The sequence below is a fragment of the Theropithecus gelada genome, chromosome 6, assembly GCF_003255815.1.
Source record: "Theropithecus gelada isolate Dixy chromosome 6, Tgel_1.0, whole genome shotgun sequence".
Lineage (NCBI taxonomy): Eukaryota > Metazoa > Chordata > Mammalia > Primates > Cercopithecidae > Theropithecus > Theropithecus gelada.
In genome coordinates, this window is record NC_037673.1 from 123,785,755 (window position 1) to 123,804,489 (window position 18,735).

At 38.0% G+C, this 18,735-nt stretch overlaps 1 protein-coding gene across 3 annotated transcripts in view; it reads left to right on the plus strand.

Moving 5' to 3' along the window:
* MEGF10 (multiple EGF like domains 10) overlaps positions 1-18,735 on the plus strand; it is a 171,473-nt gene that overhangs the window by 38,094 nt on the left and 114,644 nt on the right. For all 3 annotated transcript variants that reach the window (XM_025388767.1, XM_025388768.1, XM_025388769.1), the window contains 3 exons: positions 4,040-4,174; positions 12,637-12,738; positions 14,048-14,148. In XM_025388767.1, coding sequence (XP_025244552.1) covers positions 4,059-4,174; positions 12,637-12,738; positions 14,048-14,148 — 319 coding nt within the window. In that variant the 5' untranslated portion in view covers positions 4,040-4,058. The remainder of the gene's footprint in view (positions 1-4,039; positions 4,175-12,636; positions 12,739-14,047; positions 14,149-18,735) is intronic.

Below are 18,735 nucleotides of genomic sequence, written 5' to 3' on the forward strand. Positions count from 1 at the left end.
CTGTCTTAATGAAGCAAATCACCACTGCATTGCCTTTGTTTTCAATTGAAATAATACTATTTTTAAAAAATTTTATTTTGTTTTCATTTGCATTCCAAAGTGGAAAATTATAAGACAGGATGCCACAGCATAGAAGAGAGAAATGAGGAAGAATAAATGTACTGGACTTTCCTTCTTCAGAGTGGACATAGTGGAAAAAGGGTACTCACCACGTTTACTCACCAAAACCTATAGAAGAAAACAAGACAGGGAAAAAGTAAATGAATGCCCTATCTTCCTTCCTTCTTTCTCTCTCTCTCTCTTTCCTTCCTTCCTTTCTTCCTTCCTTCCTTCCTCTCTCTTTCTCTTTCTCTCTTTCTTTCTTTCTTTCTTTCTTTCTTTCTTTCTTTCTTTCTTTCTTTCTTTCTTTCTTTCTTTCTTTCTTTCTTTCTTTCTCTCTCTCTTTCTCTCTCTCTCTCTCTCTCTCTCTCTCTGTCTTTCTTTTTTTGAGATAGAGTTTCGCTCCTGTTGCCCAGGCTGAAGTACAGTGGCACGATCTTGGCTCATTGCAGCCTTTGCCTCCCGGGTTCAAGCAATTCTTCTGCCTCAGCCTCCCAAGTAGCTGGGATTATAGGCACCTGCCAGCATGCCTGGCTAATTTCTTGTATTTTTTAGTAGAGACGGGATTTCACTCTGTTGGCCAGGGGGTTTTGAACTCCTGACCTCAGATGATCCACCCACCTCGGCCTCCCAAAGTGCTGGGATTACAGGCATGAGCCACCACGCCTGGCCTAAATGTCCTATCAACTTCTGATTTTGATTGCATCTCAGTGCCTTTACTAAACAAGATAGAATGAAAGGACAATCCATGTTTCCTAATTTAGAGAAATGCTGTGTTTCTTAGTTCTCTACAGCTTATTGGCATATTTGTGAGATGTCTTCTCTCCTCATCCTCTATAACATCTGTGTTATTTTCTCAAACAGTTTTAACCAGCTTATGTGAATTTGCATGATCCTTGCCTCTTGATCAAACAATTCTTTTTGGTTTTGCAGATTACTCTAGAGCTCAGTTAATTTTCTAATTTTAATGAGGAAAATGCATTGGGACAAAGAGACCAAGTAATACACACACACACACACACACATATTTTTTAATGGACTGATATTTTATCTTTCAAAAATGGTACCTGCGACTTCTCAATGCAGTTTGATATTTCTGTATACTGAACTTCCAAAGCAATGAGAAGGTGGCCAAATTCTGCTTTTTCTGTGTCACCTCCTCTTCACAGGGCAATGCATCAGGTACAAAGCAAGAAGAGAAACCAGAAGATTAGTGTCAATATTTTTACACTAAAAGAAAACTCACAACCTCTTTCTTGTTCTTGGACCTTGATTCATGGCTTGTGGCAATTTCTAACTTTACAGACTAAACATTTCTAATTGGTAAATGGATAGTTTGAGTCTGAGATGACTCAGGAAATAAACTTTCTAATTTGGGGTAACTGTTTATGAGTAGATGGCAGGTTACTGCTTACCAGCCTTCATGTCTTTGAGGAAAGAATGAAAGCTAAACACATTTCACACTTCATTGAAAGGAAATACTTCTCCTCACATAGACAAAGCAATGAGACAAGGAAATAATTGCCATGCTTATTTGTTACAGCCAAATATATTAAAGATGTTTTTGATGGATCAGGAAAACACTAGCTGTATATTACATGGCTTCAGCTGTAAAACAGGGACAATAAAAACTACTACTTCTTAGTTAAGTTGCTGTAAGGATTACATAGATAATTCACATAAATGGCTCAGTACTGTGTCTGGCATACAGTAATTGGTCAGGAAATGTTAGCTGTTATTGTTTATTATTATTATCACCATCATTTTTTATTCATTCCTGTTAAATGAAATAGCTTCTTTATATAATGTTAAGCTTCAGATTTTACAATTTCATGATGGTTAGCATGTGAGAAATGTCAAGAATTTAAATTAATCTATTAGTTAATTTTGGCTATCTATTTATGCTTTATCTATTGGAATTATTTAGTGACCATTGAAATATCCTTTTTAAGATTTTACAGCTTCTTTAATGGCTTACACAATGTCTTTTAATTATACTACAAATTCATGATTTTTTTTCCTTATTCCAAGTCAAACATTTTCTTTTAGCCTTTGTTGAGTCAGCAATAGGTGACTTGTCATAGTATACTTAAACAATCTTGATTTTGAAGAATTTAATATTTCCTCATTTGATCTGTCCTGAATTTGAATGATAAACTATTTCCTAAAGTTGTTTTTTTGCTGTTATTGTTTATTTGTTTGTTTTAAGATAAATTTGTCTTTTCAAACCGTAAAGTTATTATTCAATACATTTGGTTCCCAAATATTGAAAATTTCTTGGTGTGGAAAATGAGTATAACTTCTTAAAATGTCAGCTCCCACCCAGAAAATCACTGCTTTGCTCAAATAATCTGGCTTATTATTACTAATTTCACTAGTTTACCAACAAGCAGGTTGGTGCTTATTTTGTTTGTAATTAAGAAATGGATCAGTGATTTCTAATTTTGTGTCCATTTTTATAATGATTAGATGACATGGTGTGACAATTAACCTTCTCCTTCTTACTAAATTCCAGAGGCTGCAGGAGTGCATGTGATTCTCAGGTGCAAACCATTACAGGTGTTACACACCTGGGCCTGGCGCAGGTCCTAGCACATCGCATGTGTTCAATAAATGCCTGTAGGTGGCTTTGCTTGATGATATCAGAGGAACCTTCAACCTGACATATCTAAAACTGAACTCAAAGCTTCCCCTCCCCAGAGGAGGGCTTCTGTGAGTCCCATCTCAGTGAAGGGCTAACAATCCCCATAAGGGGCTAAACCAGAAGCTCCTCCCCTCCCTTAATCCATGTTCAATAGCCAAATCCTGTTGATTCCACATCCTAAAAATCTCCCAGAGCCACTCCACTTCTTACAACCCCATTGCTGCTGCCTTGATCTGTTCACAGTCGCATCTCCCCTGGCCTCCCTCCAAGAGCCTCCCCTTGCAGCTAGAGTCATTCTTCTAATGCCACTCTGCATCATTTACTAGCTCCATGTTATCCTTGGATGAAGTTCCCTACTACACAATGGCTTATGAAACCCATCACGACTCACCCTCTGTCTCTTTCTCCAGCTGTCCCCTTTCTCTTACCATGAATTAACTTGAACTCCCTAAATGCACCTGGCCATCCCTTACCTGTGGATCCCTCTGCCTGGAACATTCACCCTCTTCTATCTCCTTTGCCAGCCTATCTATTTTCCGAGCTTTTAAATATGTTACTTTACGGTTTTTAGGTTCATTTTCTCAAACATTGACCTGCAAACAGCCTTACATTTTTTTCTATGCATAGTCTAGTTTTTAGAAACCGCTGTGAGATGGTTGGTTTCATTTCTTTTCAGCAGATGGAGAAATTGAAGCATTATGTTTAAGAAACTTATGTCATGATTACTAAATTATAAACGTCTTAACAGGCAGTGATAGGGACTGGCTCTGTATTTTATATCCAGCCTTTGCATGGTGCCTAGGATGGAGCAGGCATTCAGTGCATTGAATGACTTATCAAATGAATCTCAGTTTGAGCCTGAGGTACCTCTCTCTTGATTCGATGGAGCTTCTGTTTCATCATTTATTTTCTAGGACAAATGAGGCCAGCTATCTCTGTGTGCCCTCCTCTTCTAGAAGGGAAATATGCGGGGTGAGAGAATGTGGAGGCCTGTATTGCTCTGAATTGTTCTGGTAGATTTCTTTAATATTGGCTGACATAAATGAGAAGGGCTTTTGTTCTTGTGGCAATTGATGATGATTTGCATATTTTAGTAATTTGCAAAACAGTAGCCACCCTGCACAACATAAGAAACACCCCTCTCTCTGGGATCATGGAATTTGGTGACCTGGCTATTGAAATATATGGCTTGTTATGAGCCCCAGTGACAACTGGTACCTAGTGGTTGCTGTACTGAAAAGAATTCTGTGTGAGTCATTTCAATGCATTTCTAATTCGGATTTTTTTTTCTCGTAGGTTGTTCTGCAGAAAAAAAATGGTTATTTCTTTGAACTCATGCCTGAGCTTTATTTGTTTATTATTATGCCAGTGGATTGGGACAGCATCACCTCTGAATCTCGAAGACCCTAATGTGTGTAGCCACTGGGAAAGGTAATGGTTCTGAAAGGAGCCTGACAAAAAATTGCTGAGAAGTTCCCTTATATACTATAATTATCAGTCAGATGTATAAAATTAGAATTTGCGAAGAGATTGTGAAATTACTTTTATGTAAAAATCATTAGTCATAGCTAGCAAATTAGGTAGTGTTAGTCCCCTTAGTCTTACAGTGTATATATTATGTGAAAAAAATCTTGACATATCTAATTCTAATGCAAGTGCAATTGTAAGATTCAGGGAAAGCATTAATAGAGCAATTAAAAGATCTTCCTAAGGTCTTGTTTCTGATTTGAATTTGCATTAATTTTGGGGAGCTGGACTTATGCGTGGGAACCCATGAGTAAGAAGTGGAAAGCAGCATGAGATAATGTACTAAAGTATTGAAATGTATGGGATTTAAAAGAATTTTGCTGTAGATGGCTTGAAAAGGGAGACCTGATTTTGGGGTAAACTGGCAAGGCTGCATAGAGGTAGTGTCCCCTGAGATGCTCTTGAAGAACTGAATAAGATGAGTGGGTTGCAATGGTTGGAAGGGGATCTCGGAAAGGGAGGCCGTTTGAAATCAGTGCCGTGTGGACCACCGAGAACTGTGCACAACCAGAACAGAGTTAGAACTGTATTTCAGGAGGGTATGATTATATGAAGGCAGATGATGTAATGTCCAGATATGAGCAATTTGCAGTAAAAAGTACAAAACAGTAGGTCATCCTCCAGGACCTTATAGTCCCTTTTGGAACACAAAAATAGTACAAACCCATCCAACGATATTGCAGTACAATCAAGTCCAGTGGGCTCTGCTCTAATGTGCTACTTGACTTTCCCAGAAATTATCTTTATCCAAAAAGTAAATGCAAGTGTTTTAAACAAAGAGAAGATGTTAAGTACTTGAGGGTAATATGTATTTTTAATAGCTGTAAGTACAATTATATCAGACTCTTGATCTTCAGCACCATGATTAGCAAACCACAGAGTACACATTCTAATCACCTTTGTCCCCCACTGTTAGGACGCACAAAGCCCAGAGCCTCTCAAGCACAGCAGTGGTATTATTCTGGGGACACGCTGGTTTCTCACTCAGCATTATTTTTGGTGAGGGCTTATCCCTACCTCCATTGGTAGTGTTACAAGCAGGGTAATTAAAACATAATTACCTGATTAGTCAATGGAGATATATATTATTATGAAACTTTAAGCTGTACAGAGAATATATGTATATAATAAAGTTCTATATATTTGTGGTATTAACTACATTATACAGAATTTAAGCAGAAGGAACTTCCTATTAGTTCTCTTTATAAGATTTACAGCACTTCCCATAAACCATTTCATCAAGAAAATATATAATAAATACTTATTAAAGTCATAAAAATGAATCAGCGGCTACATGAATGGGTACACGTCAAATTTAGTAAAGGAAGAGACCATTGGTGGTTGAACTTCTTGGAGGGATGATAGATTTGGGATGGGAGGAAAAGTCAAATTTGTGAGATGCTGTGAAACAAGAATCAACAGATCTTGATAATACATTGAGGAAGTGAAGGAAGCAGAGAAGACTAGGATTTAGCACTTGCTGCGTGAAGTAATCCAGATGTCATTGCGCATATGGAAAAATAAAAGAGAGAGCTGATTTGAAAGGGAAGGGGTTAGTGTGGGTTTGCCATGTTGGGTTTATAAAATCAATGTAAAATATGGGCCTAGAAGTATTTGGGAATATAGATTTGGGACTATCCAGCATGATGAGATGGGAGATGTGAATAGATGGACTCATGTGAGATGTGGACAGATGAACTCTCTGAGGGAAATACTATAAGAGAAAAAAAGGCTGGGTGTGTGGTGGCTCACACCTGTAATCCCAGCACCTTGGGAGGCCGAGGTAGGTAGATCACTTGAGGCCAGGATTTCGAGACCAGCCTGGCCAACATGGCAAAGCCCCGTCTCTACTAAAAATACAAAAAGCCGAGCGTGGTGGTGCATGCCTGTAATCCCAGCTACTAGAGAGGCTGAGGCACAAGAGTCACTTGAACTCAGGAGGTGGAGGCTGTAGTCAGCTGAGATCATGCCACTGCACTCCAGCCTGGGTGACAGAGCAAGACCCTGTCTCCCTTATCCCCCCCCCAAAAAAAAGAGAGAGAGAGAAAACAATTTCAAGGCTTCAAATAATCCAGCACCCACTTATAAATACACATTTTGTCCTGCTTCCTTGGTCAGCAGTTGATCAGAGCTGCCAATGCATAATTGCATTGTTTGGCTCACCACTGATAATTCTCACTGTCTAAAACACTGCCTTGCATGTGGCATGTGTTCAATAAATAATTGTTGAATGAGTGAGTTCATCTTCTGATAGGAAATGAAATGACTAAATATGTACAACAATGTGGGAGGGGCATGGAGAGTGAGAAAAACAGATAGACAAGGGGCACATTAATCTCTAAACCTAATAGAACCCAACAACTGTACAAGTGATTAGTGCAAACTCTAAAATGCTCACTAAAGGGGAGGGAAATTGAATGTGAACAAACAGGAAAATGATGAACAAATTTTCCAGTTTTTTAAAAATGTACTACCAGGAAGAAGGGTTGACAGCTGTAATCTTCTTTTTGATACATTTTCTGTTGTAAGACTAGATAATGATTTCTAGAAGAAAGGTACAGACACATGAAAAAATGCTCATCATCACTGGCCATCAGAGAAATGCAAATCAAAACCACAATGAGATACCATCTCACACCAGTTAGAATGGCGATCATTCAAAAGTCAGGAAACAACAGGTGCTGGAGAGGATGTGGTGAAATAGGAACACTTTTACACTGTTGGTGGGATTGTAAACTAGTTCAACCATTATGGAAAACAGTATGGCGATTCCTCAAGGATCTAGAACTAGAAATACCATATGACCCAGCCATCCCATTACTGGGTATATACCCAAAGGATTATAAATCATGCTGCTATAAAGACACATGCACACGTATGTTTATTGCAGCACTATTCACAATAGCAAAGACTTGGAATCAGCCCAAATGTCCATCAGTGACAGACTGGATTAAGAAAATGTGGCACATATACACCATGGAATACTATGCAGCCATAAAAAAGGATGAGTTTGTGTCCTTTGTAGGGACATGGATGCAGCTGGAAACCATCATTCTTAGCAAACTATCACAAGAACAGAAAACCAAACACCGCATGTTCTCACTCATAGGTGGGAACTGAACAATGAGATCACTTGGACTCAGGAAGGGGAACATCACACACCGGGGCCTATCACGGGGAGGGGGCAGGGGGGAGGGATTGCATTGGGAGTTATACCTGATGTAAATGACGAGTTGATGGGTGCAGCACACCAACATGGCACAAGTATACATATGTAACAAATCTGCACGTTATGCACATGTACCCTACAACTTAAAGTATAATCATAATAAATAAATTAAAAAAAAAAAAAAGAAAGTAGAATTGTTTTGGCAAGAATTGGGACTGGTGTAGAAGATAAATTAAAATGATCAAATAAAGGCACAGGTGACAGGTTTGTCTAGTATTTTCAAAAATTATTCTGAGTTCCAACTTGAACTGAAATGGGGAGAGGAAGGTGAGTTCCAAGGGCATAATTCTGGTAGTAGGGCTCATTTTAAGCTCTTCTTATGCTAAAAACCACCTGTACCCAATGGCTCAGAATCATGCAATCACCTGGAGGTTACCTCTGAGTGTGGTTTGCAGAGCTGAGGCATGAACTTGTTAGAAATGCAGACTCTCAGGTCCCACCCCAGACCTACTAAATCGAAATCTGCATTTTAACAAGATCCCAGGGAGATTTCTCTGCATATTCAAGTTTGAGAAGCATTAAACAAAAATACTTCCATCAGTGACTTCTAGCTGCATCCCAATTGATATCTGAATATTTTGAAATAGAGATGTGCCTTGTTTTAATGCAGCAATTGTGATTCTAAGAAATTGTACATAAAATGAAATGAGAGAAAATGAAATCATCTAAATACTCAAGGGGTGTTTATGATTAAAGGAACTCTGTACAGCATCTTTTTGGAAAATGAATTACTCTAGAAATCATCTATTCCTTCTCCTAACCTTCTTTCTGTAGTCTGTGAATTTGAGCTTTTCCATTCAGTGGGGTTTCTTCTAAAGAAGGTACAAGTGAAGAGAAACCACACTTTGCCCAAACCTTCAATTAGTAACACAGAAGGGAGAGTAATTGAATCAGCAGTCCTGAAGCAAGCAGAGATAAGAAATGAAGATTATTACCATATCTGATTAAAGTAACAAGATAATTTAGGCAGGTAAAATGTAATTAACCACTTTGGAATGTGCCCAAGTGATAATGGCTTCCTCCCCTTATTCTCCATCTCCTCCCCCACTCACCGGTTCTTTGACCTTAAATTAAATCTTGCTGGGGTTTTCCCCAGATAACACTTAATAGATTAAAATCACGGCGATGATATGTTTTCAGTATGTTTGAGAAGATTAAACAAACAAACAGGAAATAAAGAGTTTTGCTTCTGAAGGCTGAAAGCTGTGTAGAATTAGGATCAGATTGTAAAAATTCCACTTTCCCACTCTTTGTCTGTTTTAGAAGCTTTAAATGTTCTATAGTGATGTATGAGAGACGATGGGGCAGGACAGTGTCTGAGGGTCTCGGTGTTACTGCTGACTCTATGTGGAAGCTCAGTGTTGCTCCTTGTCAATTAAAGTGGGATTGGACCAGATAATAGAGGAGGTACCCTCATACTCTGTGACTTCAGGAGCAGCTGCTGGTGAATATGGCAGTATGGAGTGTTAGCAGAGAAGCTAATTAAGTTCCAGCAGCAGCCTAAGCACTGGCCAAAGCGGCGGTGATAAAGACCAGAGGAGGCAGGCCCATTCTTGCAGACACTTGCCTTCATGATTCAAACACATCGCTTCCAGAAAATGGACCCCTTGAAGAGTGACAACTTAATTGCCTAATGATTGGTGGGTATTGAGCAAATTAGGTGTAGTCACTTAAAAGTATTTGGCAGTCATAATTTGAAGACTGTACTAACATGGAAAAATGCTTATGATATACTCAAGTTAAAAAAGAATGTTTTAGAAATATGTGCATGGCGTGATTACTGTAATGTAAGAATTTAGAAATACCTTCAACCAAAAACTAAAACCTCCTGGAAATTGTAAAGCAGCACAACAACATGCTATTGGTGGTTATGTGAGAGCTGTGGAATTCTCTCTCCTGCTCTCTTTTTTAAAAATGTGTTTTCCATATTCCATAGTGTGATTATAATACCTTTACAAATGAAAAAAATGAAAAAAGTATATAGAAGGAAAAATAGTGTGTAAGAAACAACAGAAAAGAAATTCACGTTGAAAAGGCTTGGTACCTTTCTCCTATAAGCTTAAGTGGAAGCTTCAGTTTCTGACCGATGATAATTAGGCAGGTAATTATTATCGGTCAGAAAGAAGCTTCCACTTAAGTTTATATAGTAATTTAACTATAGTTAAATTAGTTGAACTGTAGTTTAAAATAGTTAAATTAGTAGAACTATAGTTTAATATAGTTCAAAATAATTTATATGCAGTCAGTTCTGTGTTGGGTTTGAGTGTCAAAATAATTTTAATGAGTAGAGCCAAGATTGAGGACAAATACTCAAAACATAATGAATTTTATACTCCTATTTCCCCCAAGCTATATATATTTCTCCATGGAAAGCTATATCGTATTACATTCAGCATTTAAATATTGGCCTCTCATTAGGCTGAGAGCTCCTTGAGGGCAGGAATTGCTCAATAAATGTTTGTTGAATTGGAACCCTAAATACTTTGATTGTCCTTTTAATAAAAGAGCTATTGGTGAGCAGCAAGTGACAAGAAGAGGAAATTCATGTACTCCAACATTCCCTGTCATTTAAAAACTCTTTTTGGTTCCTAGAAATCAGTGAAAACATTTTACATGTTGGCTTATGGAATTGGTTCTTCCCTCCACATCAAATAGAACTGGCCAGGATGCATTTATTGATAACTTTTGCACTCGGAGGCACACAGACTTGAATATCATAACATGGCCTTTGAAATTTTCTGGAAACTCTGTATCAGCTTTAGTTCCAACAAATGAATTTAGTTCAGCTAAATTAGTACTGTAGAGACTGGTTGAATAAGTGTTTTCTCCCAACTGGCATTAATTTAGAGTGGTTTCTTTTTTGTTCTTACAGCACATGTGGGAAGTTGCTCTATTTTGCTCATAGGTGATGTAGGACTGTACCTATACACCAGTTGTATACACAGAGGACATTCATTCACTTTGTTCTCCACTAGAAATGGAACAGAGATATAATGCTATAGGCCTTAAGATTCAGCTCTTTACAAGCAGCTGGATTGAAAGTGTCAACTTTAAACAATGAGAGTTAGAAAATAGGATTAAGTATTGAGTTTATTCAGCACACAATTTGAGGACAGCCATACAGAAAACAGACTTCAAAGGAATGGGCTCAGTTTTCCCAAGTGGGGAAGTTAAAGTTTCACCTATATAGGCAGAAACAGAGAAGTTTAATAAGGTTCAACATTTTCCATAGAAAGCCAGTACATATGTTACAGTGATTTGATTGATTACAGTTTCCTACATTTCAAGGAAGATTGCTTTAACATTTCATGAGGAATGGTAATGATCTGAGGGGGTCTATCTCTGATGCCATTTGGTTATTTCTAATCATTTATAGGAAAAAGAAGTTGCAGCTACTTGCTGCATGACTCAGGCCACATAGTTATATTCCTCTCAAGGCTCAAAATAATTTAAAGTTCCAACAGCTTTAAATTTGAATTATTTAATTTCACAGGAGGAAGAAATATTGGTAAGGAAGTCTTAGAACCTCAGGACACTGCTAGGGGTCTGAAGAAAATACTGATAGCTTAATGTGATATGTCATTCCAAGAATATTAATATTTTAGCAGGGGCCTCTTGCTTTACCCAAAAGGAGTTACATCATAGCATGCAGGCATTTGCACACCACACTGTATCCTCATCTGAACTTATTTTTGCAGGTAGCAATGGGTAACATCTGTTGGAGGGAGAAAGAAACAGTCATCGAAAGTATATGTTAGAAATTCAGGATGCTAAATAAGAGGGGATCTTCAACACCTTCTCTGACTCCTTTTATTTTAAAATGTGATCATGAGGACCCGGGGAAGTGAGGCTATCCGCTGAACATCTCCCAGTTTCTGTACTCAGTGTCAGTACAGAATTATAACCCTGCCTTCTTCTAGTCCAGTGCTCTTTTCAATAGAGCCTGTTTTATTTGCCCAACATTTATGGAGGGTCACTAAATTTACCTAGAAATAAATTGCAATATCGCAAAGAATGAAATATACAAAACTATGAATAGTACGATTACTTCATGACTGTCCTATTGAAGCCTAATATGTAATGACTACCAGAGACCAGCTGCAGAAAGAAAACCCATTGTTTGTGAGGCTAGCACCACACAGCTTTTCAAATCAGAAGGTTCTGTCTAACCTGAATTCTTCATGCTGACATTTTAACTTCCTTCCTTCCTATTAGTGAACTTGGGCTGTTGATTTGCAGCAAGTGAATCGGTGATTATGGCCCATTTTGTTTATTTGTGTGAATTAAAGATTTTAGTGAAAATCTTTAAGAGAATAAATTGTTTGGAGAAGATTATCCACATTTTCTTATAGGCAGACGCTAAGCTCTTTAGCATGTAATAGACTGTTTAAAACGAAGAAGTCTGCAGTTGAACAGTGAGAATTCTTCATATTTCATGGATGTTTTCCACCCACGTTCTTAGGCCCGTAGGCTTGTATGTTTTCACTCTAACAGGAACCTGTTAGTGAAAATGTATTGGAAAACATACTATTTAAGTAGTAGCAAACTGTTGGTATGATTATTTTAGGCTAATTGTCTCAGCCATATGTTTAGAACCAGGTTTAAAGACTACTTTATAGTATTTATTCAGTTGTTATGTACTGTATGGTCTTCCATTGCCTGAAAGCAAATTATTCTGAGTTCCAACTAGAGAAAAATATGTTCTTTCTGATATTTTAAGAATCAGTAGCAAAATGTACTGTATTACTTTACTTGAATTGTTTCTTTGCTGAGTAACATAACCTTCTGTGAATGATCTTTGTTATCCTTTGAGCCCTGGGATAAAAGGAGGAATTAAAGGCAGAAAAACAGAGTGGTGTTTTTAAATTTGGGAATATTAGGGTTTATAGTGAATAGTAAAATAGGATTTTCTTTAAAATTTACAGCATGAATCATTGTCTTTTAAATATATTGTTAAAATTGATCCTTTTGGGGTTCTAGTTTAAATAAAAACCCATAAAAGCATGGAAATTCTCTGTTAAAAGTCATTATGGAGTTGCAAATGGAGATAATTTAGCTTACAAACTTTTAAATACATAGTATATTATTAATTTAAAAAAGAGAAATACTGATTTCTTATTTTTCCATTTCTTTTCAGCTACTCAGTGACTGTGCAAGAGTCATACCCACATCCCTTTGATCAAATTTACTACACGAGCTGCACTGACATTCTAAACTGGTTTAAATGCACACGGCACAGGTAATAGAAGCTCAGACATGTTTATGAGTTTGGCTAACTGGGAATAGATTCTAATACAGAGATACTAATGACAGCAGAAAGTGCATCCATTAATTCAGTGAATAGGTATTGAGGGCTTGCTACTGTCTTATCTTTGTGCCAAATCACAGGGGATATAGAAAAGCAGAAAGGTAGCCCATGCCCTGAAGGAGCTTACAGCCTAACTGAAGAGAAAGTGTCTGCTGTTTATCATCATTTGTTAACAAGAATTCATCTAGCCTCCGTGTTGCACATAACTGGGGGAGACACTGTTACCTATGGACAGCAGCAGATGTCAAGCAATTCGTATCTTAGCATATGTTTCCAATTAAACATCTGACTCAATTTAGGCTAACTTAAATTTGGCCCTTAAGTAAAACAAGACGTATTTTTTTTTCTATAAATGTGAACACAGAAACAAAACTAAAATATAATTAAATATTAATGTTAATATAGAAGGGAACTCGGATGCCCTAATTTTATTAGTAGTATACTAACATTTATAGTGTATGAGTTATGTGTTGAGTGTAGCATCTGCTGATTTGTACTGCACTAAATGATGTTATGCTCAATGTCATTTCTTCACACAAGCTGGCCTTGGCCACGCTGTGTAAATTAGCATTTCCCACCTGTCACATTCTATTCCCTGACTGAGGCTTTATTTTTCTTCACAGCATGTAATCATTACCTGCCATTATATGATCTAATCATTTGTTTAATGCATGTCCTTACTTTAACAAATTCAGCCAGATCTGTCTTCCCCAGTAAAATGTAAGTTCCTTGAGAGCAAGGGATTTGTATTGTTTTGCTCTCTGCTCATTCCCAATGTCTAGAACAGTGCCCAGGATATAGTAAGTGCTCAACAAACACATGCTGTGTAAATGAATCTGTGAATAAATGGCACTTTAGTTAAATGGAGAGATCTTATGTCTCTTAGCCTTCTATATTATAGTGGGATGAGACTGCCCTAAGGTTTTTAAGGGAATTCTCTGAGTTCTTCCTTTAAAACATACATAAGTGAATGATGCTTAGGTGGGTATCATATATGAATTAATCAACACTTTTCAACATATTTTAGGATAAGTGAAAGAGGGAAATCATGAACCTACTGACCCCTTCAAATAAAGCATAGGTTAGCTTCCATTGGGCATCTTAATATCTTCTTAGCAAATTGATGAGTTAGTATTATATTGGTCTAGACGTGTATTCCATATTTCTTCATAACTAGTTTGAAAGACTTTGCTTTTCAGATCTTTATTATGTTTAATAGCTAATATTTCCCTCTCTGTAGAGTCAGTTATCGGACAGCCTATCGACATGGGGAGAAGACTATGTATAGGCGCAAGTCTCAATGTTGTCCTGGATTTTATGAAAGCGGGGAAATGTGTGTCCGTAAGTAAGACTTTCACCCCTTTGAGATTCGCTTGTTTTTCCCAGTGCTGGTTTGGTTCCGTTAATGGCAGCTGAGACGGAGGCCTGGGGAGGTGGGTGTCTTGGAACATTCCTTTTTTCTCTGGTTGCTACTTTTCCTTGGCTTGTGTAATGAAGGAAGCGTTAACTCTGTCCTCCTGTCCTATCCAAAGTCTCCAAATGAATATTGCTTAAGGAGAAAAGAGCTGTTACAGAAAGCTGATTCAAGGCCGGAGGTGGTGATGTAAATTACAATTCTTCAATGGATGTCTCATTGGAAATTGGTCAGGACTCACTGGACTTGGGTCACAGAAGAGAACAGAGACCTAACTTTCCTGCAGCTGACCCAAGTCAACTTCTGAGAGGACAGCATATTCTTTTCTGGTGCATAGAATGATGAGTCTTATTAAATGTAGAGGAGTTTTCACATTAAAAAATGACAGTAAGTCTGCATCACAAAATAAAACTTCTTTTCATTGTCATTTTCCCTCTTCTCTCCCCTCCTCACTTCACCAATTCATTCTGAGATGTCTTGAGAGAAGTTTGGTATCTTATGACACACTTCAGAGAATCCTAGAATATGAGATGCATGTGAGATGCAGTTTGCAATTGAGATTTCCTACTATTGTGTATAGGTCACTTAGAAGAGAGATCATTAAAGACTATTTTATTCGACTATTCTGGCTCAACACACGGCTAGAGGGACAACTCTGCTTTCTGAGTTGAGACGCTGATGTTGAGTAGCATAGAGACAAGGTTCTGCTGTAATTTGGAGGCACCAGGAGTGACTGGATAGATCTCAGCTTAAGAATCTGGAGAGCCTAGTGATATCACTGGTTCTACCATCACTTGGCTGGGTGGCCTCAGAGAAACCATTTATACCTCTTTGAGTTTCCTTTGCTGTCTCAGAGATAGTGCTTGGGATAGTACATGTCTCACCTTCCTTCCAACCCCTGGATTCTATTCTGTATGCAGACAGGGGCAGCTCCTTAGCTTGGATTCAGAGTCAGGGCTATATTTAATAATACATGTTCATAGAAAGAAAAATTAGAATATGTAACTAAGAAAAAAAGAAGAAAATAAAAATACATTGTGATTATCTTTCCTGGTCAGTAATTATACTTCTGTAACATATTGCAAATGTCAGTATATTATTGTATCATAAATATTTGTTCAATCAATCTCAGCTGTTGAATATTCACACAATTTCCAAGTTTTACCTATAGTAAACTATTCTAAAGGACATCATTGTGGTTAAATAATTGTTCATATCCTTCATTAAGTAAAGATAAATTCCTAGCAGTAGTATTGCTGGATTAGAAGTGTACATATTTTAAAACTTTTGGTATGTTTCTAATTTAAATACCCACCAGCGGTAAACGAGAATGCATTTTTGCTTATACCCTGCGCCAATTTTCCTTTCACTAATTTTTTCTTAATTTGCATGTCTTTGATTAATAATGATGCTGAATAAGAAAAATTATGTGTTTATAATCAAACATCTTAGAGAATAATCATGAGCAGATCTCAGTGGCCCAGGCTGATAGGAAATTTTCAAAAGAAAGCAGCGTGGAGTGCACACAGTGGTGGGTATTGGGAAGGCCTGGCCACTCAGGCTGGCCACTGCCCAGAGGCCTTCAGTGACATTATCTTGATGCCTTTTCCTGGGTTCAACCTTACAAGCAAGCACAACCATCGACATACCGAGAGAGTACTTCTGTCTCCCAGCACACATTTCTATTAACCCAGGTCATAGAATTTGTATATGAAGCCAGGATGCTATTTTCCTAAGTCATACAGAACTTGGAAAAGTCCTTGTGCCTGTCTTCTGGCCATCCCTTCTCTCCTTGAAGACCTGGCATGTGGGATGCTAGACTTTACTGGCAAGCTGGTGGGTGAGTGTAGATCCAAGCAAGCTCAGTTAGAGAGACAGCTTCAGTGTTTCCTGGCATCAGCCGCATAATTCAACACCTCTGTTTCTTAACTCAGTAGTACAGTCCTTCTTAGAAAGTTAGGCAATTCCACTAGCACTATCATGCCCGAAATTACATGGGTAAAAGTAAGTTTTCTTTCCTGCTAGACAGCTTGCAAAGCATTCCCCAAATTGCTTGAATGGACACCTCTAGCATTTGCCTCAAAAATTCTCCTTTTTTCTAGGCCTCTTGTTGACCAACTACCCCTGAGACTGCAGCATTTTTTCCTTTAGATATGCTAATATATTTAATCAATTTACAGTCTAGTCTCACTGGCCTGGGAGCTGTTGGTCTCTGGTCTCTAAAATATTTTGTGTCTCTCCACTCTGATGTCTTGATTTCATTGCTTCACCCCGCCTAACAATTGTTAACGCTTTCTTGTTCTTGGGGGTGCCTCCCAGTGACTTTTCTGTACTCTTCACAGCTGGCACAAGTGAGGCAAACTTGTGGATAAGGGAACAAAGAATACAAGATTCTTGGTTGTGTTTTCATAGTCTCTTTTTCTACCAAGTTTTGCTGCCAGGCAGGTAACACGGTCACCTTTTTTAACTGTTTCCAGTTACCAAAATAAACACAGGAATCAGTCATAATTTTAAGTTAATTCTTGGTACTTTACCTAGAAGGCAAACAGGATGATTTAATGCAAATACCTGTATTTGAAACAAGTTTCTTTTATGTACTCAAGTAGCACCTTCAGGAGAGCAAATCCTGTCTTCCCCTCCCTCCTCACCTCTGTTTCATCCTGCCTCACCCTCTCCTCCATGATAGATCCCACTGTAGACGGTCATTCTGGAGGCTTGACATGGAACAGCCAGCTGCCCCACCCTCTTTCCACAGCTTTCTGAGGTTTCCTGTGGGGACCTGGCCAGCTGTCTTCACTATCATGTGTTAGTGCCATGTCCTTTTGGTTCTCATCTTCCCCTCACCCACCCCTCCCACTTTCAGAGATCAGAATACTTCACAATGAAGTAGCTCTTCATTAGAAAATTGTCAGGGATATGTATGCTAAAGAGTCATCTTCTCAGGGCCGGGCATGGTGGCTCATGCCTGTAATCCTAGCACTTTGGGAAGCTAAGGTGGGAGGATCCGTTGACCCCAGGCATTTGAGACCAGCATGGGCAACACAGGGAGACCCCGTCTCTTAAAAAAAAAAAAAAAAAAAGTCATCTTCTCTAGGCTCCAGAGACTTTGCTGGAGAGTGGGCTGCCAGTTCAGAGTCAGCTGTGGTTGAGGAAGGGGAGCTGAGTGGCCTCCAGGAGCCAGGCTCACCTTGTGAAGGAGTCCATGGAATAGTGTCTGTCTCAGAACCATAAGGATAGCTTGTAGATGTCACCAGGATGATGGTAGGACCATACAGCTTAGTTTAACTTGTTTTGGGAGGAAAGCAGGTTTCTATTCTACTTGTCCATATAAAGGAAGTCATTGTTCCTTTATCGTAGTCATTGCCTCTTTCACAGGAGAAATCAGACTCAACACAGTGGATTCAATTCAATTGAATAAAACATGCATTGATTGACCTACAGTGTAAAAACCGGTGGGCTAGACTCTAAAGATTATGTGTACGTGTGTATATATATGTGTATATATGTATATATATGTGTATAATACACATATTATGTGTGTGTATATATATAATATATATGAGCCAGACATACTTTCTACCATCAAAGAGTTTTGCAGTTTAAGTATCTTTTTTAATGGATTTCAGACAACAACAAAGTCATAGTTAACTTTATTGTGTGCTTACTATGTACCAGGCACATACATTATCTTATAAAATTTCTAAAACATTATGAGGCAGATATAATCATACCCCTGTTAAAGATGAGGAAAATGAGGCTTTGACAAATTAAATAACATTTTTAGTCTGATCAATTGGTGGTGGGTGGTAGAGGATGATGCAGATATTTCTGATAAATAGAGAATAAGATACTTTACCTAAATAAAAGAAATGAAATTGGCAGAGTAGCTTATGAACCAAGGATTATCCAACTCCTGTCCATGTCACATGTCAAGAAATTCTCAGCTGCATCTCATTACATGACTTCAAAGATTAAAAAAAAAATGTGTTAAATAATTTTGCCTTGAAAAAAAAAGTCAAGAATATTCTCTGTTCTCTATGTTCAATTCTCTCTCTCTTTTTAAGGTGACTAAAATCAATAACAATCTTTTTTCTTTTGAAATTGGATTTTTAAAAGGTTCTTGAAAACAAAGAACTTTGGAGAAATTAAGTAAATAGATCTTACAAATGCGGTGATTCTGTCTACATCAACCAGAGGACTGATTGCTGAACTTACAGGCATTGTTGGTGGATATTCAAGATTGTTGTTACTGCTGCAGTTTCTTCACTTTTGGGAAATATAGCAAGGCAGCCTAGTCAGGTGCTCCTGCCTTCTCTGTACTGTCAAGGTTCCAGGGAAAAGGACAGTAGCTCAGAAAGATCCTGAAGATTTTAAGTTTCACATGAATACATGGGTTGCATCCTGGAGTTAGTCCTTCATGTAAATTCACATGGAAACTGTCCCAGGATGAGGCTCTCATTTCATGTTTATGTGCAATAGAAGCAGCAGGTGGTCACTGAATGGCTCTTCATTCT